At 42.2% G+C, this 23102-nt stretch overlaps 1 protein-coding gene across 1 annotated transcript in view; it reads right to left on the bottom strand.

Annotated features, from left to right (window-relative positions):
• Positions 1-296: 296 nt before the first annotated feature.
• The window catches only part of LOC127987945 (NACHT, LRR and PYD domains-containing protein 12-like), a 50489-nt gene continuing 27683 nt past the window's right edge, over positions 297-23102 (bottom strand). Inside the window, 4 exon segments of the mRNA XM_052590403.1 lie at positions 297-325; positions 328-473; positions 3309-3482; positions 13345-13518. Of these exon segments, the coding sequence (XP_052446363.1) occupies positions 297-325; positions 328-473; positions 3309-3482; positions 13345-13518 (523 nt within the window).

Below are 23102 nucleotides of genomic sequence, written 5' to 3'. Positions count from 1 at the left end.
TAATTTCAGTGCAGTTATTATGTCCATTAGTCCATGTAGTATGTCTATTTTTTTTTTTTTTTAAAGCATGTTCCCATGAGTCTAGAAAAAACATTCTAGGCTAAATGACAATTAATAACAAAAATCCTGCTGGATCAGTATCAGCATTGGCCTGGTGAAAGTCTTGTTCCGGATGTGTTGTTTTGATTCACTTGTTTGGAGCAAGTGGAGTCCACTGTCAAATACTATAAAATACAGAGAAAGATAAAATAAACTAATATCTGCTTAAATACAAGATAATAAATGAAAGCATTAACTTACTGTAATTTCTTCAGTTTACAGTGTAGTCTTCTAGTAGAGCAGAGCGTAGCTTCACTCCTGAGTTTCCTGGTATATTACAGTCCAGATCCAGTTCGGTTATGTTTGAGGAGTTTGATCTCAGAGCTGAAATCAGAGCTGCACAGTCTTCCTCTCCAATACTGCAGTCCCTCAGCCTACAGAGAGTGAAGAACAGGAATGATCTCTGAGATTGTGATTCAGCTTTAGGGTGAGAGTGTGTTTGTATAAGCACTTCTGTTTCTATACACCAGGATCAGTGCTCTAGAGATTTTAACTTGCCAGCAGCTAAGACATTGATTAAAAGTACTTATATAATGTGATTTAAATATTTCCTTCCTCTTTGCAGTATTACAAGCTCTTGGTGCATGAAGAAGATCTGTAGAGTTGCAAAAACTAAAGTCTCAAATCTAAAGAGAAATTATTTTTCAAAGTTAAGACTCTGCCACAACCACACAAAATGGCTCATTCAAACACGCCCCCACATGTCTATGTCACTATGTGAAAATATTTGTGCAATGCCACCCAAATGTTCATGCAAAGAAAGAAGGTGTGGTTTCAGTAAATGCAGTTAGTGTTGAAGCAGTCATGTGAAGATGCTGTGTGTATCTAGGCAAAAGCTCTGTTCCCCACTCAGTCTTGAAGTGATGGTAAAAGTAAGGACATTATTAACTGTCTTTACATTTATTTTGAAAGATGAAGCTTGTGATTATGGAAAGGGGCATTACATTTCTGACGAGTGTTTGAGGTGTTTGGCCAAACACAATGCACTGGGTCAGTTGGCCAATCAGAGGACACTGCGCTTGTCGGAAGGGGGGACTTTGTTGATCTACCATGAAAAACTTTTAGCTTTTTTAAACTTTTTTTAATAGTATTTGAACATAAGAAACAAACTGTATGAGACTATTGTTGTCAGATTTGATTGGAGTTTTCAAATATGAAATTTAATTGTAAGCTTAGTGAACAGTTTTGGGGAAATTGAGGTTTCCCCATTCAAAGAGATAGGCGCTGCACTCGGATGCTCGAGAGGTGTTTCAGAGATGGCTGCAGAGTGAAATGACTTGTCGTAAAAAGACACTTTGGTGAAGATATATTGTTTTTAGGTCTACTACTTGTGTTTCTGCAAAGTTCACTTAATTTGTAAAGATTGAGTTTAACGTTTATTGTTGCTCTTTGTTTAATCTGACTCCAATTTTCAAGTGATCATTACATAGTAACTAATCAAAAATACTTGTTAGTATTAATTGAGATATTTGATTATTCTGTAAATCCATGGCATGTCTACTGCTCCATTCAACTAAGGGTTTTTTATCTGTTCTATCCTGGACACAGATTAGAGGAAACATCAGCCTCCACATGATCTATTAAACATTAATATTTCTGTAGAGTTCAGAATAAATCAATTCCTATCCAGTCAAGACAAGAAGCACAGTGTTGTGCCCCACCACGTTTTTAAGAATCAAACACTTGAGTGAATGGACAGCGGTGACTGTCCATGGATATAACGACTTCATCCTTGGATGGGAGATTGTGTATTCTGCATTTTGTCTTTCATTTGCCTTAACATTTGTCTTTCTTTGGCACTAATAAAACCTGTGCTTCATTTAAGGGAGAGGAACACCTCTTCTATAGACTGCAATAGATCATACTTTCTCATTCAATCACAGAACTTCAAACTCACCACTTGCTCATTCTTTAAGTGAACTTGTAACTGTTTGGAGGATAGATTAAAGGTTTTGTATTGAACTGAACATGGCAAAGTGCGATACGTGCGTTGCTCTAGATGCAGCGCAGGGTGATGCTTCTTGTCCGGTGTGCAACGACTTCCGAAACTGCAACAAGATAACAGCGCAACGAGAGTGATGGATATCACCACAATAAAACATAACAAAATTTAAGTCAAATAAAAAACTTCATTACAAATGCAGCATCACACAATTGGACTGTGCACAACAAATGTAATGTGTGTTTAATGTAAGCCAACACATCATGACAGCATTCACAGTAATACAAATTAGAGATAGATTTTTCATGACAAACAAGCATGATTTATAATAAACAATATTATTATATTTTTTATTTTTTTGCATTCCTACTTGCTTAAATAGCAATAGAAAAACTCCATGATAGTATTTTTGAAACTTTCAATAACAGGAAAATTGAGAAAGGCTGATAATGACAGTCTAAAGAGAGAACACATCATGACAGTCTTGCGAAAAGGATCCATTGCTTGGCCTTCTGTAATTTCACAGCTGGGACACCAATCACTAGGCAGAAAAATTAAAATTTGGAGAAAACGGACATTGTTATTAGCCCATTCACTAAATAGGCAGCTTTGAAAAATCTGTTATCTGTTGTTAATTTCCACAGAAATAATATTTGTTTTATGTAGATGATGGATGTCAAATTCTGAATTGATTAAACAAAATAATAAACAGAAATAGAAATAATGACTTCTTAGTTCATTTTTTTTTTATAATTTATTTAAAATTTTTAAATGTTGTTTTTTCAATAGTTTAGGCCCTATCTGAAGGCCTAGAGGGCCTTGACAGTTCCACACTGTTGTATCATGTATCATGCCAATTACATAATTAAACAAACAGAATCCAGTTCAGAGAGAAGGAATACATAACATCAATTGCTCAAAGATGAATCTAAGAGTGAGAGAAGCAAACCCAACAGCGTAAAAACCTTGCATTTATGAATATTGTTCCATCTGCTATAAATACTCTTCAAACAGATTAAAATGGTTTGGTATGTTGAATTTTGGTTTACTCTCATGTACTTGATTGTTCAATGGTCCATTAGTGTACAAAAAAACATATATTTGTCTTGGGCAATTTCAGTATAATCATTGTATTCGATCATTTATATTTTGATTATTAAAGGAATAGTTAACCCCCCCCCCCCCCTCAAAAAAAATAATTTACTTCCCTGTGTGACCTTCTTTCTTCTGTGAAACACAATAGTTACTGAGATATGAAGAGACTCACTGTAGTTTCTGCAGTTTACAGTTTGGATCCTCCAGTAGAGCAGAGAGCAGCTTCACTCCTGAGTCTCCTGGTTCATTACGGCTCAGATCCAGTTCTGTCAGGTGTGAGGGGTTTGATCTCAAAGCTGAAATCAGTGCAGAACAGCCTTCCTGTGTAATACCACAGCTGGAAAGACTGCAGAGAAAATACAGAAAAACTAAAGATGAGTTAAGTTCATTCACCCTTTGTCATAGACCCATGAATTAGGTGTCAAATCGACCGGCTCACTGAGGAGAGGAGGGCTCTATATTTTCTAAACGATTGGTCTGATGAGCACAAAGCATTGTATGTGTTCATTAACCTGGATGCTGGCATACTGAACATTATTTGTTTGCATGTGTCAATGTTTCTGAAAAGATTAATTGAAACAGGACAAAATTCATCAATACAAACTATATCATTATGAAGGTCTAACCCTCAAGTATCGATAACAGATAGTCTTTCAATGAAAGCATATAAGGAATGTATTTGCTAAATTTGGGTAAGCAGTACATATCAAAACATGCATACTCAAAACACAGTACATACCAGATTTGTCATTATAGATTCATAAACTCATCCACAGCTGTAAATCAATATTCTTTATTATTGTTCTTTATAAGCTTTTCATTGAAAAATAGTGATCTGTCGTTGATGCTTAAGACATATAATGATATTGTCACGGAACCACCAGTAACACCTGCCACACCATCAGAGTCCGATCACCTGACTCCTCCCATCCGCTCATTATCACCTGATTATTGAAGTCACCGCACCTGCACCTGATCACCACTACCTCTTCATAAGCCCTCAGCTCCTGTCACTCTCTGTCTGGTCTCGTCAGAGAAACAACGACTCTACTGCCTAAACCTCGCTAGCATCATCTGAATACCCACCGTCTGATCACCCAGCTTGCCTGCCACCATCTGTTCTCAGTTCCCGATCACGTAATTCCTGCCTATATCCTATTAAACCTCTACTTACCTGAATCACCTGTCGTCTCTCTCTTCTGTCCGTGACAGAAGACCAGACCAACAAAATGCAACATGGCGCTAAATTGGAAGAGAGCCCTCCACGAGTCTCTCTCCCCGAGTTGGCGCAAGCGGGCGATCCACCACGTTTTCACTCTCCTTCAATACCTGCCTCTCACAGTCCCATGGCCCGACCTGCAACATACACCGGCGAGGCAGAGGGTTGCAACGGATTTCTTCTACAGTGTTCGCTCTACTTTGAGATGCAGGTACATGCTTTCCCTACGGATCGTATTAAAATCGCCTATTTGATCTCCCTCCTCTCAGGTTCCGCCCTCCAATGGGCCCAGTCTATCTGGGAAGCGAATGGCCCCCTCACTCGTTCATGGGAAGCTTTCACCACCCATTTCAAGGAAGTCTTTGGCCTCAACACTGCCGCTCTCTCCATTCATGACCAGTTGTACCGCCTTCGTCAAGGAAAGATGACCACGAGTGAGTACGCTTTACGTTTCCGCACTCTAGCCGCCAACTGCGGATGGAATGAAACTGCGCTTATCACCTGCTTTCGTCATGGATTGAATCCTGCCATCCGCCATCAAGTGGCCGTTTATGATGTCGTCGGCTTAGAGAACCTTATTCAGCGTACCATTCGCATCTCTCAACGTCTCACCGCATGTGCTCTGGATCAATCCGCTGTGCAACCTCTGCCTCCCACACCATCCACAGACCTTCCAGTACCAGAACCCATGCAAGTAGACTCCTACCATCTCACTGCAGTAGAACGTCAACGACGCATTCACAATGGTCTCTGCCTCTACTGTGGTTCCGAAGGACATCTCCGCCTGCAGTGCCCAGTACGGCCACCACGCCCAGCGGTGAGTACAATCCAGATTCCTCCCATGATATCTCCCTTATCCCGTACCTCAGTCATGCTAGTGACCCGTTTTCACTCCGTTTCAGCGTATGCCCTCATTGACACCGGCTCCTCAGGGAACTTCATCTCCCACGAACTCCTCAGGAGGCTCAACCTCCCGAGGAGAAGGATTACGAAGAAGTTAGAGATCCATACCATCTTGGGTAAACCGCTGGGCCGTGGTCAAATCTGTCATCAATCCCCCATAGTCTCACTCCGCATTGGATGTCTTCATCGGGAGGAGATTTCATTTCTGGTGCTGGAGGGGTCCACCGTGGATATCATCCTGGGACGCCCGTGGATGTCCGAACACTCGCCGCGAGTCAACTGGACCACAGGGGAAATTACGCAATGGGGTGAATCCTGCTCCTTATCCTGTCTTCAACCCGTCATCAAGATCTGCAGTCGGAAACCTGCTCCGGATGAATCCCCTTCTTCCTCTCGTCTTCACCTTCACTCCACGTCGATCGAAAGTCCAGAATCCAACCACCTAGCAGAGGTTCCCCTTGAGTACCGGGCGTTCCAGGATGTATTCAGCAAGCAACAAGCGACACAGCTACCACCTCATCGGCCATGGGACTGTGCCATTGACCTGCTGCCTGGAGCCACCTTACCCAAGGGTCGGATCTACCCACTGTCCATCCCGGAGCAGAGGGCCATGGAGGAGTACATCAAGGAAGCCCTACAACAGCGGTTCATTCGACCATCTACTTCCCCTGCTGCATCCAGCTTCTTCTTTGTGGGTAAGAAGGACAGAGGCTTGAGGCCGTGCATTGACTACTGGGCACTCAACGAACAAACGGTCAAGTTCCGCTATCCCCTTCCTCTGGTACCGACTGCTCTGGAGCAACTTCACGGAGCCAAAATCTTCACCAAATTGGACCTCAGAAGTGCATATAATCTCATACGTATCCGAAGAGGCGATGAGTGGAAGACAGCGTTCATTACTCCATCTGGCCACTATGAATATCTTGTTATGCCGTATGGGCTGTCCAACTCCCCATCTGTTTTCCAAGCCTTCATGAATGAAGTGTTCCGTGAGTTCCTGACCAAATTCGTGATCGTTTATATTGATGACATCTTAATCTTCTCCAAGAACCTATCTGAACACCACCACCATGTCTGTCAAGTCCTGCAAAAACTCCGAGATCATCAATTGTTCCTTAAGTTGGAGAAATGTGAGTTCCACTGTACCACGGTTCACTTCCTCGGCTACATCATCAGCCCACAGGGAATCCAAATGGACCAGAGGAAGGTGGACACCATCAAAAACTGGCCGCAACCTACCACCGTCAAGGACCTCCAGAGATTCCTAGGATTCGCAAACTTCTACCGTCGTTTCATCCATCAATACAGTATTATCAGTTCACCTCTCACCTCCCTCCTTAAGGGTCGGCCCAAGTCTCTGTCCTGGAACCCAACTGCCATCCAAGCTTTCCAGAAATTGAAGAACGCCTTCTGTTCAGCTCCCATCCTGATCCTTCCCAACCCAGACCTCCCCTTCGTGGTCGAAGTGGACGCCTCATCGACTGGAGTGGGAGCAATACTATCTCAACAGCAGGGGAAGCCTCCAGTACTCCATCCATGTGCCTTCTATTCCAAGAAACTGTCCCCGGCGGAGCGTAATTATGATATCGGTAATCGGGAACTACTGGCTATAAAGATGGCTTTCGAGGAATGGAGACACTGGCTAGAGGGAGCACACCATCAAGTCGAGGTTATCACGGACCACCGTAACCTCCAATATCTTCAGGAAGCCAAACGTCTAAATCCTCGTCAAGCCCGATGGGCCCTCTTCTTCACTCGTTTCAATTTTCGAGTAACCTATCGACCAGGAGGCAAAAATCTCAAAGCAGATGCTCTCTCCCGTCTTCATGCACCTGAACCCGAATTATCACCTCCTGAAACTATACTCCCTCCAGCCGTCATTGTCAGTCCCATCGAATGGGCTATTGAAGATCGCATCCGGGAAGCCACCCGCTCGAGCCAGCTCCGCCGGGAGGTCCTGAGGTAAAAACATACATTCCATCATCACTACGCCTGTCCCTCATGGACTCAGTTCACACGTCTCCGGGCTCTGGACATCCAGGCAGCCACCGAACCCTCTCACTCCTTCGCAACCGGTTCTGGTGGCCCTCCATCGCGCAGGATGTCGCTCAGTACGTTCGTGGGTGCTCAGTCTGTGCCATCTCCAATACCCCACGACGACTCCCCGAAGGGAAGCTGAAACCACTGTCCATACCACATCGTCCCTGGTCCCATCTGGGCGTAGATTTCATGACTGATCTCCCACCTTCAGATTCTCACACCAGCATCCTAGTTGTGGTCGACCGCTTCTCCAAGGCATGTAAGCTCATCCCCTTAAAGGGTCTTCCCACTGCCTTTGAAACTGCCAACCTACTATTCCACCAAGTATTCCGTCACTTTGGTCTACCAGAAGACATCGTATCTGACAGAGGTTCCCAATTCATTTCCCGAGTCTGGCATGCTTTCTTTAGGTTACTTGGAGTCTCAGTCAGCCTATCTTCAGGGTACCATCCCCAATCCAACGGTCAGACTGAGCGCAAGATTCAAGAGATCGGAAGATACCTACGAACCTACTGCCACCAGAACCAAGGAAGCTGGAGCCGCTACCTCCCATGGGCCGAGTATGCACAGAACTCACTACGCCAAGACACCACCGGTTTAACACCATTTCAATGCATACTCGGGTACCAGCCTCCTCTCTTCCCCTGGTCGGGAGAGCCGTCAGAAGTCCCAGCGGTCAACACCTGGTTCGAAGCGAGTGAGAGGGTATGGGACTCAGCACACGTCCATCTCCAACGGGCAGTGCGAAGACACCAGAGCCAGGCCAACACCAAGAGGAGAGATACACCCCAGTACCAACCGGGTCAAAAGGTCTGGCTTTCCACCAGAGACATCCGTCTTCGCCTACCCTGTCATAAGCTGAGTCCCCGATACATAGGTCCCTTCACTATCGAGAGGCAGGTCAACGAGGTCACCTATCGTCTTCACCTTCCCTCACACTACCGGATCGCACCATCATTTCATGTCTCACTGTTGAAACCCTTCACTGACCCTCTTGTTTCTCCTTCCCCAGGACCTGATGGTGTGGACGTACCCCCTCCTCCGGAAATTGCTGTAGATGAGTCAATTCACCGTGTGCAGGATATCCTGGATTCCCGTCGGCAGGGCCGTCGCCTAGAATATCTAGTAGACTGAGGGATATGGCCCCGAAGAACGTTCTTGGGTCCCTAGGGACGACATCCTGGACCCATCCCTCCTCACCCAGTTCCACAACTCCCACCCTAACCGCCCTGCGCCGAGAGGTCGAGGCCGACCCCGTCGACGTGTAGCGCGGGCGTCAGGAGCCGCCCGTAGAGGGGGGGGGGTACTGTCACGGAACCACCAGTAACACCTGCCACACCATCAGAGTCCGATCACCTGACTCCTCCCATCCGCTCATTATCACCTGATTATTGAAGTCACCGCACCTGCACCTGATCACCACTACCTCTTCATAAGCCCTCAGCTCCTGTCACTCTCTGTCTGGTCTCGTCAGAGAAACAACGACTCTACTGCCTAAACCTCACTAGCATCATCTGAATACCCACCGTCTGATCACCCAGCTTGCCTGCCACCATCTGTTCTCAGTTCCCGATCACGTAATTCCTGCCTATATCCTATTAAACCTCTACTTACCTGAATCACCTGTTGTCTCTCTCTTCTGTCCGTGACAGATATATATTTTGTCAAGATTAAATTTGTCCAATTTGATTTAATCTATTTGTAAATACTGACAAGTGTAAACAAGGGGAGTTCAAGCACCTAAAACTGCTAAAACTTCATGCTTCCTTATGCTGACCAATTTTTTGAAGATACTGATTTCATTTTCAAGTAGGATTTGGCACCTTCCCACACTGCCAAAAGCACCAAAACTTGATTAAATGACCATGGTGTTGGTGTGCTTGACTTGCAAGACCTGAACCCCATAGATAATCTTTCAAGAAGAAAATAAGAAACAAAAAATGCAGATGAGTTGAAGGCCACTGTCAAATAGGGTTGGGCAATATATCTAATGATGTGATCATGCACATCTAGTCAGTAAATCTGGTTCCGTGATTACCGCTAAGTCGCTGTCACCTGCTTTTAAATGGAGCGGCATTTAACGGACAGAGCCGTAGATTGCTGACAAGCTACGCAATATCGCATTCATTATCAAAGGTGATTCATCTGGGGATAATGAACACAATATTGCGTAGCTTGTCAGCGATCTACGGCTCTGTCTATTAAATGCCACTCCAATTATAAGCAGGTGCTGGTGATTTAGTGGTAATCACAGAAACAGCTTTACTGATTAGTGGCGAATGATCATAATGTTAGATATATCGCCCAGCCATTCTGTTAAAGAAACCTGGGCTTCCATACCATCTCATCAGTGCCACAAACTGATCACCTCCATGCCATGCCGAATTGAGGCAGTAATTAAAGCAAAAGGAGCCCCTACCAAGTATTGAGTACATCTACAGTAAATGAACATACTTTCCAGAAGGCCAACAATTCACTAATAAAGGTATTTTTGTTTTAATTGGTCTTATGAAGTATTCTAATTTGTTGAGATAGTGAATTGGTGAATTTTTGTTAAAAGTGTGCCAAAATCAACACAATTAAAAGAACCAAAGACTTAAACTACTTCAGTTTGTTTGTATTACATTGATTTAATACAGAGTTTCACAGTTTGAGTTAAATTACTGAAATAAATGAACTTTTCCATGACATTCTAATTTATTGAGATGTACCTGTATAAATGAACATCACATAACTAGCATTTCAAAAGTGTATATTGTGTATGTGCTCTCAAATGAACTAAATGATAAACTACATTATACAAATTATTGTGATGGTCAATGATACTAGAAGGACAGTAGAAAATTTAGATGATGAATTATATTTCATAATGTTTCACTTGATTATACATGTAGTCAGGAATTATAGTTTGGAAAAAGTCTAAATAGTAAAATGTGTACACGCTATGTGAAAACTATGTAGATTAATAAAAAATAGACTTTGGGCCCTATCTTGCACCCAGCGCAATTGACTTTGTACACCGACGCATGTGTCATTCCTATTTTGCACCTGCGCAAAGCGCGCTTTTCCCTCCACAGAAGCACGTCGCTAAACTAGTGAATGAACTTGCGCTCCCTGGGCGGTTCAGCGCAAAAAAGGAGGCGTGTTCCGGCGCAAACAATCCCTGGTGCTATTTTGCTGTTCCATTAAACAATTGCGCCACTGACCAGAAAAAACCTAGTCTAAAGTCAGTGGCGCGTTGCGCATTGTTCATTCTGCTATTTTAAGGGCGCATGCTTGACCATAATGTATAGCGTGCACAACGCGCATACACTTTGCTCATGTAATCTACACAGATGCAACAGTTATTTTTGCAAATCATAAATTGTTACACTTAAAAAAATATTAACACATGAGATGACGGAAATCATTGTGGTGTGCCACGAAGATGTGAAAAAATAGGCATAAATCTAGCTTACAAATTATTCAGGCTAATTGTAGTAATTAAGGATCAGACCTGTTTGAGGTCATATATGTATATAAGGACATCTGACAAATTGGTTTGTCCGTCAAGAACCAGGAAAAAAAATCGATGAAACAATTGTGGCTATTTCCTCCCACGCCTGTTTAACCGACGCTATTTTGGGTGGGTTTCTCCCATCCCCATACAACACAACTTCTCTGTCTTTCATTGCTCTTACAAGAACATCAGTCTCCTCGGCTGTGAACCGCTCCTGGCGTGCGCCTGGTAAATACGCCATAATAATAGCAATCCATAATGGAACTTGCGCACCTGCTTTTAAAGGGAATGTTGGATGACGCTCTGATTGGTTTATTTCACGTTACGCCCAAACCACACCTATGAATAATGAAGCTACTTCAGACCAACCCATTTTAGATTTGCGCCGGGCGCAAGAGCCATTTATCCCGCCGGGAAAATAGCAACAGCACCGAGACCCGCCCACAAAGTTACTTGCGCTTCGCGCTTTGACACTTGCGTTTCAGATCGTTAAAATAGGGCCCTTAGACTAAACTCATGTTTATGATCTCTGCTGGATCAAGCCCCTTAATTCTTTTTCTGAGGTAATCCAAAACTCAAATCCTGAGGTAATCCTCAGTGCGTCATCTTGGGGTAACTTATGTCTTATTCCTCTCAGCGCAAAGCAAACAGTAAAAAAAAAATCTTGCTGCTTTGTTTGCTGTTTAAGTGTTTACACACTGTGAGCTTCACATGGACAACTATAATATCAATAACGAGCTCAATGCGTGGGCGTGGTCACATTAGATATAGTCAAGGGAGACATGATAGATGGGACATTGGGTTGTTTTCATATGGATTACTTTATCACAGAATATTTGTTTTCGGTAATACTTGCTTAGTTAAAAAGTATACATCTCAAGCTTTCTATAGATATCTCACATATCTCTTTGTTGAGTATTTGCTGAGTTACATTTTTTAATGACGTGTTTCTAAATGAAGATCACCGCAGACCAATATGGTATTATGTGTGTTAACTCTTTACAGATTCGATTGATGTAGGGGAGAGCAGGGGCGAAAGTACCATTTTTCAGAAAAACATAATTTTAAAAGATAACGTTGTAGACTGAGATATATTTCTGCTGTGGTCAGTAATTCATAAGTGTGGTCTAACAATACCAGGTGGTATTTTGTAGAAATGTAGAAAGACTTCAGTATATTTCACTTTGAACATAAGTTGCACATTGTTACTTTCGACCCCATCGGTTGGGTCAAAAGTAACAGAACAATATAAGCTAGATTTGTTTCTGTTACTCTTATTTTTATTAAGTAAACCTGACTATGGCCTTGTAAATATGTAACTGCAAACATATTTTGACCTTTATTTTTTGCAAAAAAATATTAAATTACATTTTTAGATTTTTATTTTAAATTTAAGTTTCATCAAATGTCTCAAAACCCCACTGTACAAACTTGATTTGTTTTTTCAGTGTATTTTTATTAAAAAAAATCATTTGAATTAACAATATAATAATTAAGTTATATTAGCATTATATAATTTCTAAACATAATGTAACAGTGGGCCTATTTATGTTTCCATCCAGTTGTTTTTATGCATAAATTGAAAATGTGCATTAAAACATCTGGAAACACTGCAAATTCATAGGTGGAGGTGTAAAGGCTAAGATATGGCTAAACATAACTAAGGTAAATGTGAGGTAGGAGCTGCCCAGATGTTCCTCTATGTCCAGAAACGCCCTCTCATAAACATCTGGATAAAACCATAACTATGTTTGTCGTTCGGACCCTCACTCTGACTCAAACATATTCTTTTGGTGTAATATTACATTAACATTTTAATAAATGATGCAAGACACAGAAATTCACAGAATAGCATGTACCGGAACAAAATAAATACTTCTTGTCACTGTAGCGGGACAAAAGTAACAACTGTTACTTTCGTCCCTCCAGAAACTCCTGACATTTAAACCTGATTTACTTTTATACTAAAAAACTTTGATAATGCAAACTTTAGGATGTGTTAAAGCACTAACTAACCTGTAGATTTATCATTAATGTGACACATGAAACAAGAAAAACAACACAACAAATTAAAAAATATTACCGCTTCAATAATTTACTTTTTGTTGTCGAAAACTGTTTTACGGACCTAACTGCGGGAAATGATGACGAAATCACGTGATATTTCTCAGCTCTGTGAAGGGTTGCGTGTTGAACATGCTGTCATAGCTTGGCATGCAAATGTAGTAATAGGCTCGGAGGAAATCGCTTTGTTACTTTCGTCCCACGTTACTTTCGACCCTGCTCTCCCCTACTGCTCTTATCTGTACGATCAAAGCTGAAAGTGTCATTTTAGTTATTTTCGGGGTTATAAGGAGAAGATGTGTACTCATGTTTGTCCAGAGGGTTAATTCTGTATTTTTTAAATGCATTCTGCAATGTATTATGTTAAAAAAAGTAAATTATAATATTTTATTGATTCAAGAAACCACTGCTACAGAAAACACATTTATGTAATTTTACCTTTTACTCAAAACCTTTTAGTCACTGAGATGTGAAGAGACTCACTGTAGTTTCTCCAGTTTACAGTGTGGATCCTCCAGTAGAGCAGAGAGTATCTTCACTCCTGAGTCTCCTGGTTTATTATCACTCAGATTCAATTCTGTCAGGTGTGAGGGGTTTGATCTCAGTGCTGAAATCAGAGCAGCACAGCCTTCCTCAAAAATACTGCAACCCCATAGCCTGCAGAGAGAAATAGAAAAACAGCTCAAATTAATAATAGTCAGGTGTTATAAAGGTTTGTTACTGAAACAATTCATCCCAATCTCTTCAATAAAAATGTCTGATTTGATTTGATTTTGTGTTTTCCTTTATAAAGTGATGGATATTCTATTTAAAGGGAACATATGAAGTTGCTAAAAGTACCACTATATTGTGCATTTTGTTTAATGCAATTTATTTATGTGGTTCAAGGTAAAAACACACACACTCACATATACTAAAACATTATTTTCCCCATAATGTACATTATATATAATATGACCATATTATCCTGGTTCTTTAAACATTGCAGTGGCTCCCTATCAAACATTATATAGATTTTAAAATCTTACTTATTACTTATAAGCCCTGAATGGTTTAGCACCTCAGTATTTGAACAAGATCTTATTGCACCTTAATCCAAATATTCCAAATGACCCGGTATACTTTTATTTATTTCATTCACAAACAAGATGTATCAGTTCATTCAACTCATTTACAAAAAACATGTGTACCAGTTCAGTCATTTCGTTCTTGTTCAGACTCAAACGAAACTCATTCAGTGAAGTGTATGAAGGGCATATTCGTTCACTACATTCAACAAATCACATGCTCCGTCAAATCTCATACTCAAAGGCTAATGGCTCGAGGTTGAGTAACTCTTTGACAGTATGAACCAGTTCACAGAGCTGCGCATGCGCTGCTAATAGCGCCACATTGCCATGGAGGGAGGAACTTCAGTGAACAAGAAATGGATTACATGAACGAGAAAAATTCATTCACCTAAAAGATTTGTTTAAAAAGAACAATTTGTTCATGTAACAGAAATTTCTCTTTCATGAATCATTAAAGGGAATTTGAACAGAATCACTGTTTCACAGCTGTTCACTGAGACGGCCAGCGATTCATTGAAGGAGCTGTATAATATCAAATGGACTGCAATGGATATTAATATCCAAACTATAGTGAAATCACTATTAATTTCCACACTAACAAGATCGGCAGTTTAAGAAATTAACTTGTAAGCACAAAGCACAAGATACTTCTCTTTTCAATATGAATAAGGCTTTATTAGATAAATGTAAGCACTCACACATTCACACCAGTTGCAGGAAGATAGAAAGTTATGAAAGAATGAGTTTAAGAGAATGAAAATGTGGAATCCTAAGTTTACAGCAATATGTGAAATTGTATAGACATGAACAACCATCAGTCACTTAATTGACCCTCACATTGAGTTCCTCAATGAGGTTAAAATTATATTAGATACACCAGTACAGATATGAGACTGGAGGTGTTACTTGCGTTGCCTGTGTAACGGGGTTCCCTTTTGTTGTCATTGAAAGGGGGTTTCCCAAGGTTACTGATTGGCTGGAAGTTCAGTAGTCGTTGAAGTGATGTCTTGGGAAGTCCGTGGTTGGACGTTGGCTGACAATGGAGAGTTGTGTGGGCTGGTTGAAGTTGAACGGGCACTCGAGGATGGAATCTGAGACACGGCATTACAAAACTTAACTCACAACATGAAACTTTCAACGGGAAAGAAAAGAAACTAAAGTAAAATAACAGAAGTAAAGTCTAATGAGATTAGGTGGTGTTTCTTCTCATCGTGGCTAAGTAGCAGCAGGCCTACAGGCCGTAGCACGCTGGAACCGCGCTCAAAGAACGCTAAAAGCAGCAGCTGAAAAGCAAATGGTAAAAGCAAAATTTGATGGTGTCTTGAGTATGTAAACTGGCCTTTTAGAACACAACTCAAATGTTCCTATGACAAGAATACATTACATTGATACATATGACAAATAACTGATGGTCAGAAACATTTCAAGCAACCAGATTGAAACACATTTATACAACATTAATATGAATCCTTAAGCTATTCAATAGTTATTAAAACGACATACACAATAAGTGATTAGAAACATGATAGTCAAATGTGTGTGTTTCATAAATGAAATGGAGTTAAGCAATGGACTGATACTCCTTTAGAAGTCTTTTTTGAGCAGGCGTCTAGACATGTATACTTGTCTTCTGACCACACCTCTCCGCAATCGCGGCGACAGTATTATAGTGGAGAATTTGTCTAATGCCACTGGGTATGTTAGATGAGGTCGAAGTATTCATAGGACAGTTAGGAGGCAAGGTGGGGAGTCGCAATGACACTGACAGTAGACCGAGCTATGCACACTCGGCGCATGCGCGAGGCAGATCTGGCCACGCTGCTCGTTGCAGGAGCAAAGGCGATGTGACATGGGGAATAGTTTTTGAAATAAACAGATCTTGTCTACTTGTATTTGTGTGTCATATGAATAATATATACATGGAATCAGAGTGCCTGCTGTATGTAGTTAATTGAAAATATCTACAGCAAAAGACCAACCGCTACATGTATTGGGTTTGTTTGTTTACTACTTACTATTTACCTGAGCATTCAGTATTGTGCAATATAGCACACAGAAGGTGAGGGACATTTTGGGTGCTGCATTTTATCATTTAAATGTGACTTTTCACATCATCCTTAATATTTTTATAATTGACAGAAAGTCTCTATCTTTTATCAATTTTAAGATATAGCTGTCACAGTGTCTGGTTTGTGTCCATGGGTAACCACTAGATGTCCTCCTTCCCCACGATGTCTGTCACTTCATGTACCACATTCCCCACTACCTCTGTCTAATCATTGCACTCAGCTGTCACTGGTCATAAATCATTGCCCTCAGACTATTCCCCATTAGCGTTTGTGATTCTCCTATGTATTTATACCCTGTCTGTCTTAGTATGTGGCACGGAGTCCTTGTTTGATTATTCACGTCCGTTCTAGTCTTGTTTTTGCTTTGTGTCCTTGTCTGTTTATGTCTGGATTGATCTTTGGTTATGACCCCAGGATGAACTGTTTACTCTCTGGATTACCCCCAATAAATAACATACCCGCATTTGGATCTCTCTCCGTGTCTTCCTGTATCCCGGTCGTGACAGAAGGATTCCGTCAGTGCGAGATCCAGCGGTATGTCTTCTAATGCTTCTTCCCCAGCCACCGAGCGGGAAAGAGGCGATCGTTTTGAGGGAACCCGCCTGGTCGTGTTTCGCGGGACCTGTGGAGGTCGCAGAGGAAGAAGTGGTCGAGAGGAGGCTCAGCATCGCTCTCAACCATGGCCCCCCTTCGACCCGGGGCTCGTGTCGGACGGATCAGAGCCACCGTATCACCATGGCAGACGGAGAGGGGAGAGGAATCATCATGATCATGGCTGCTGAGCCAGCGCCACAGTCCAAGATGGCCACCATCCCAGTGCCACAGCACAAGGTGGTCACCAGCCCAGCACCACAGCACAAGATGGCCGCCAGCTCAGCGTCACGATGCAAGATGGACGCCAGCCTAGCACCACAGCACAAGATGGCCGCTAGCCCAGCGCCAATGCCCAAGATGGCCACCGGTCCAGAGCCATGGCCCAAGATGGCCGCCTGTCCAGAGTCATGGCCCAAGATGGCCACTTACGCAGTGCCTCTGCACAGGATGACAGCCACAGCTGACCTTCCAGAGTCGAGTCAGGTTCCCGTTGACCCTCCAGAGTTGAGTCAGTTTCCGGTTGTCCCTCCAGAGTCGCGTCAGGTTCCAGTTGACCCTCCAGAGTCGAGTCAGGTTCCTGTTGACCTTCCAGAGTCAAGTCAGGTGCCCATTGACTTTCCAGAGTTGAGTCAGGTTCTGGTTGACCCTCCAGAGTCAAGTCAGGTGTTCGTGGACCCTCCAGGGTCGAGTCAAGTGCTCGTGGACCCTCCAGAGTCAGGGTTAGTCACCGTCGACCTTCCCGAGTCAGGGTTAGTCACCGTCGACCTTCCAGAGTCAGGGTTAGTCACCATTGACCCTCCAGAGTCAGGGCTAGTCACCGTTGACCTGCCAGAGTCAGGGCTAGTCACCATTGACCTTCCAGAGTCAGGGCTAGTCACCGTGGACCTTCCAGAGTCAAGTCACTGGTAATCTTCAAGGACAGAGTCAAGTCACTGGTGATCTTCAAGAACAGAGTCAAGTCACTGGTGATCTTCAGGGACAGAGTCAAGTAACTGGTGATCTTCAGGGACAGAGTCAAGTCACCGGTGATCTTCAAGGACAGTGTCAAGTCACCAGTGATCTTCAGGAACAAAGGCAAGTCACCATTGATCTTCAGGAACAAATGCAAGTCACCATTGATCATCATTCATCCGTCCTTCGGATGAGATGTTAAACCGAGGTCCTGACTCTCTGTGGTCATTAAAAATCCCAGGATGTCTTACGAAAAGAGTAGAGGTGTGACCTTGGCATCCTGGCTAAATTCGCCCATTGGCCTCCGACCATCATGGCCTCCTAACAATCCCCATATCCGCTGATTGACTTCATCACTCTGTCTCCTCTCCACCAGTAAGCTGGTGTGTGGTGGGCGTTCTGGCGCAATATGGCTGCCGTCGCATCATCCAGGTGGATGCTGCACACTGGTGGTGGATGAGGAGATACCCCCTGTCTATGTAAAGCGCTTTGAGTGCCTAGAAAAGCACTATATAAATGTAAGGAATTATTATTATTATTATGAACAAATGCAAGTCACCAATGATCTTCATGAACAAATGCAAGTCACCAATGATCTTCATGAACAAATACAAGTCACCGATGATCTCCATGAAATGATGCAAATCACCAATGATCTTATTAAGCAGAGTCAGACCACCAATGATCTTCAGGAGCGGAGTCGGGTCAGCATTAATCTTCTAGAGTCCAGTCTGGGCACCGTGGGATTGCCAGAGCCTCTCCATGTCTCTGCTGAACTCCCAAAGCCTCGTCACGCATTGGCTGATCTACCAGTCTTTCCTTGCTTCTGCGGGACTTCCATAGCCTTGTCACGTCTCAGTCGAACTCTCTGAGCACCCGACTGATCCTGTCGTAGCCACTGAGGCTACCCTTAACTTGTTCATGTTCTTTGTTTCAGACTTGCCCAACCAGACTTGCTCTCCTGCCAGTCCGATCCCACTGTGGTGGTCTTCTGCTCTGCCCTGGGGGGGCTTCCATCTCGACCACACGGATGTGGTGGTCTTCTGCTCCGCCCTGGGGGGCTTCCATCCCGACCACATGGTTGTGGTGGTCTTCTGCTCCGCCCTGGGGGGCTTCCATCTAGACCACACGGATGTGGTGGTCTTCTGCTCCACCTTGGGGGCCTGCCCGGTCTGCGCTATCCTGGGTTTATGAACGACCTGATCCAACCTGATCTCCTGTTTTGCTGTTGTTGTTGTTGTTGTTGTTGTTTTTTTGTTTTTTTTTGTGTTCACTTCCTGTACCTGTTCCCCTCTGTAAGCCTGGCCCTCCGTCCCTGTTTTGTGTTTGCACTTCTGGTATCTGGTTTCCCCATTTTTCCTGGCCCTCCATCCCTCCGCCTGAGCCTCCACCTGTCCACCTCCATCCTGGTCTCTGGTTTTGTCAGTCTCGTCTTGGAGCGTCTGGTAGCCGCTCCGTAGAGGGGGGGGGGGTATTGTCACAGTGTCTGGTTTGTGTCCATGGGTAACTACTAGATTTCCTCCTTCCCCACGGTGTCTGTCACTTCATGTACCACATTCCCCACTACCTCTGTCTAATCATTGCACTCAAAAAACCTCTGGTGCCTAAAGGGTTAAGGCTGTGGCTGTATGTCAGGTGTAGTTTCACTTTATTAAGTGAATATTTATTGCTATTTTTTTCAGTGATTCTGCTTGTTAAAACCTGTTAGCCTGCACCCCGACGCGGGCGTCCTCAACGCCCTTCACCTCGCACATATCAGTGTTTATCAATAGATTTCAGAATTAGAGACACGCATCCAGTTTGGTGATTTTACATCTGAGTTAGTTCTGGCTGCAGATAAATATTTAATAGTTGGTGATTTTAATATCCATATTGATAATGAAAAAGATGGATTGGGATCAGCATTTATAGACATTCTGAACTCATTGTCGAAATCATTCTCTAGATTTAATACTTTCACATGGAATTGATGTTGATAGTGTTGAAATTATGCAGCCAATTGATGATATCTCAGATCATTATTTTGTTTTGTGCAAACTTCATATAGCCAAAATTGTAAATTCTACTTGTTACAAGTATGGTAGAACCATCACTTCTACCACAAAAGACTGCTTTTTAAGTTATCTTCCTGATGTATCTGAATTCCTTAGCATAACCAAAACCTCAGAAGAACTTGATGTTGTAACAGAAACTATGGACTCCCTCTTTTCTGGCATTTTAAATACAGTTGCTCCTTTACGCTTAAGGAAGGTTAAGGAAACCAGTATGACACCATGGTATAATGAAGATAATCGCACCCTGAAGAGAGCAGCCCGAAAATGGAGCACAGCTGGAGGAAAACAAAACTAGAGGTATTTCATATTGCTTGGCGGGAAAGTAACCATCCTACAGAAAAGCATTAAAAACTGTTAGATCCGATTACTTTTTTATCTTTTACAAACATAACCCCAGGTATTTATTCAATACAGTGGCTAAATTAACGAAAAATAAAGCCTCAACAAGTGTTGACATTTCCCAACATCACAGCAGTAATGACTTTATGAACTAACTTACTTCTAAAATCGATACTATTGGAGATAAATTTGTAACCATTCAGCCGTCAGCTACAGTATTGCATCAGACAGTGCACAACAGACCCCTTGAGGAACAGTTCCACTTATTCTCTTCTATAGGAGAGGAAGAATTGTATAAACTTGTTAAATCATCTAAACCAACAACATGCATGTTAGACTCTATACCATCTAAGCTCCTAAAAGAGGTGCTTCCAGAAGTCATAGATCTTCTTCTGACTCTTATTAATTCCTCATTGTCATTAGGATATGTACCCAAAACCTTCAAACTGGCTGTTATTAAGCCTCTCATAAAAAAAACACAACTTGACCCCAAAGAACTAGTTAATTATAGACCTCGAATCTCCCTTTTCTGTCCAAGATATTAGAAATGGTGGTATCCTCAGAATTATATTCCTTCTTAGAGACAAATGGAATATGTGAGGATTTCCAGTCAGGATTTAGACCATATCACATAGTACTGAGACTGCTCTCCCTAGAGTTACAAATGACCTGCTCTTATCCTCTACGTCCGCTATGTTCTCAAAACTCAGGCAATTTGATAATACCTAGAATATCAAAATCAACTGCGGGCGGCAGATCCTTTTCCTATTTGGCGCCTAAACTCTGGAATAACCTACCTAACATTGTTCATTTAACATCGTTCAGTTTAAATCTAGATTAAAGACCCATCTCTTTAACCTGGCTTACACATAACATACAAATATGCTTTAATATCAAATTCATTAAAGGATTTTTAGGCTGCATTAATTAGATATACCGGAACCGGGAACACTTCCCATAACACCCGATGTACTTGCTACATCATTAGAAGAATGGCATCTATGCTAATATTAGTCTGTTTCTTTATTATTCAGAGGTCACCGTAGCCACCAGATCCAGTCTGTATCCAGATCAGAGGGTCACTGCAGTCACCCGGATCCAGTACGTATCCAGACATGATGGTGGATCGGCACCTAGAAAGGACTCTACATCCCTGAAAGACAGCGGAGACTAGGACAACTAGAGCCCCTGATACAGATCCCCTGTAAAGACCTTGTCTCAGATGACCACCAGGACAAGACCACAGGAAACTTCTACTTCTGCACAATCTGACTTTGCTGCAGCCTGGAATTGAACTGCTGGTTTCATCTGGTCAGAGGTGAACTGGCCCCCCAACTGAGCCTGGTTTCTCCCAAGAGTTTTGGTTCCTTGTCACTGTCGCCTCTGGCTTGCTTAGTTAGGGTCACTTCATCTACAGCGATATCATTGACTTTACTGCAAATAAATGCACAGACACTTTTTAAACTGAACAGAGATGACATCACTGAATTCAGTGATGAACTGCCTTTAACTGTCATTTTGCATTGACCCACTTTTATCCTAATGAATGTTATTCAGTTGCTTGGACGCAATGTATTTTGTTTAAATCGCTATATAAATAAAGGTGATTCATTGAAACGGGACAAATTTAATCTTGACAAACTATATATCATTATAAAGACCTAAGCCTCAAACATCGATATTGACATCGGCTTATATAGACTGTATTTGCTACATTTGTGTAAGCAGTACACATAAAAACATGAATAATGGAAATGCAGTACATACCAGATTCGTTGTAATAACGAGTCCTAAACACATCCACAGCTGTAAATCCTGGTTTAGTTAGAAAGTTAAGTGTCCACTGAACGACATCTCATGGAGCACGTTTAGTCCAACGAAGCAATAACGTTGTAATATGGATGATAATTACTTTGTTTATGTTTCAGTTTTTCAGTGACAGAACGTGTTGATTATGGAATAACTCATGCTCAGAAACTGCATCTTGGTAGTAAAAAATGGCATAGTTTTGCAGCGTACAGTGTCACAAACAGAATGAGACAATCCAGCAGAAAAAAGAATGAATGAAATATAGGCAAAAGATAGTATATTTGAATTCTGATGCTCTCTCATGACGGCTCGTGACGCGCTCTGACGCACATGTCAGCTGATAGAGGCGGAACTTATAGCAATCGCCTTTTTCTTTGTTTCATTTTTCAACAGTTTTATATATGTGAGAGTGTTTTATGTTGATTGTGAATGTATCTGCATGATTACCATCTTTTTGAGTGCAAATCAGCACAAATCAGCTCGCTATTACTGTTTGATCACGGCTATCAAAGTGAATGCGTCTATATGAATAGAAATGTGGATTATTTGTGCATTTGTGTGATTACCATCTGTACGCATCATAATTTCCCATAAGAGTCCTATAATGGGGGGTCAAGTTAACAGGTTAACCACAGCTGTTCATCAGCGTCTGAATTCACTCAGTTTTCATTCTCTCTGTCAGGTGGACTATATTAGAAAATTCATGTAGGGAATAGCAAATGAGAATGTAGGGTGTCATTTGAAATACAGTCTCTGAGGACCCGTCCACACACAGACTCGTTTCTGTGAATACACACACATTTTTTATTGGATAGGCGTTTCGTCCACACAGATCTGGCATTTTCAGAAGGAACTGCTGTTTTTCACAGAGTGGATAAATCTGAAAATGCAGTCTTTGCATTTTCGTGTGGATGGGGCCATCCGTATATTTTCTGAAATGATAATGTCATCACCCCAAATGTCGACCCTAGTCAGACACTGCTATGTCACGTAAGAGCAACAACAACAATAGTTTGTATACAGCGCACTAGGTTTATGCGTATGCTCCAAGTCTTTTTCTTAATTTTTAGTGTATCTCTGTGGCAAAATTACAGCGCCACATACTGGGAACCGGGACTTTTCAACACTAAGTTTTTGTTGTATTTTTTCTGATGTAATGCGTTTTTTATACTTGTTATAGCAAAAAAGTCCTCATAAAAGAAAAATATGGTATTGGTTATTATAGATGGATAAGAACAAACATTCTCTTATTTCTGATCCAATCCTGTGTCCCTTCTCTTATTGAATATTGATACTATAGTAAAAGAAGGAGCACTGCTGAGCCATGAAAGACTGTTAAGGAAATATCACACCTA

The sequence above is a fragment of the Carassius gibelio genome, chromosome B22 (genome assembly GCF_023724105.1).
Source record: "Carassius gibelio isolate Cgi1373 ecotype wild population from Czech Republic chromosome B22, carGib1.2-hapl.c, whole genome shotgun sequence".
Taxonomy (NCBI): domain Eukaryota; kingdom Metazoa; phylum Chordata; class Actinopteri; order Cypriniformes; family Cyprinidae; genus Carassius; species Carassius gibelio.
Note: the sequence above shows the minus strand (reverse complement) of the source record. Positions and strands in the feature narration are given on the sequence as shown.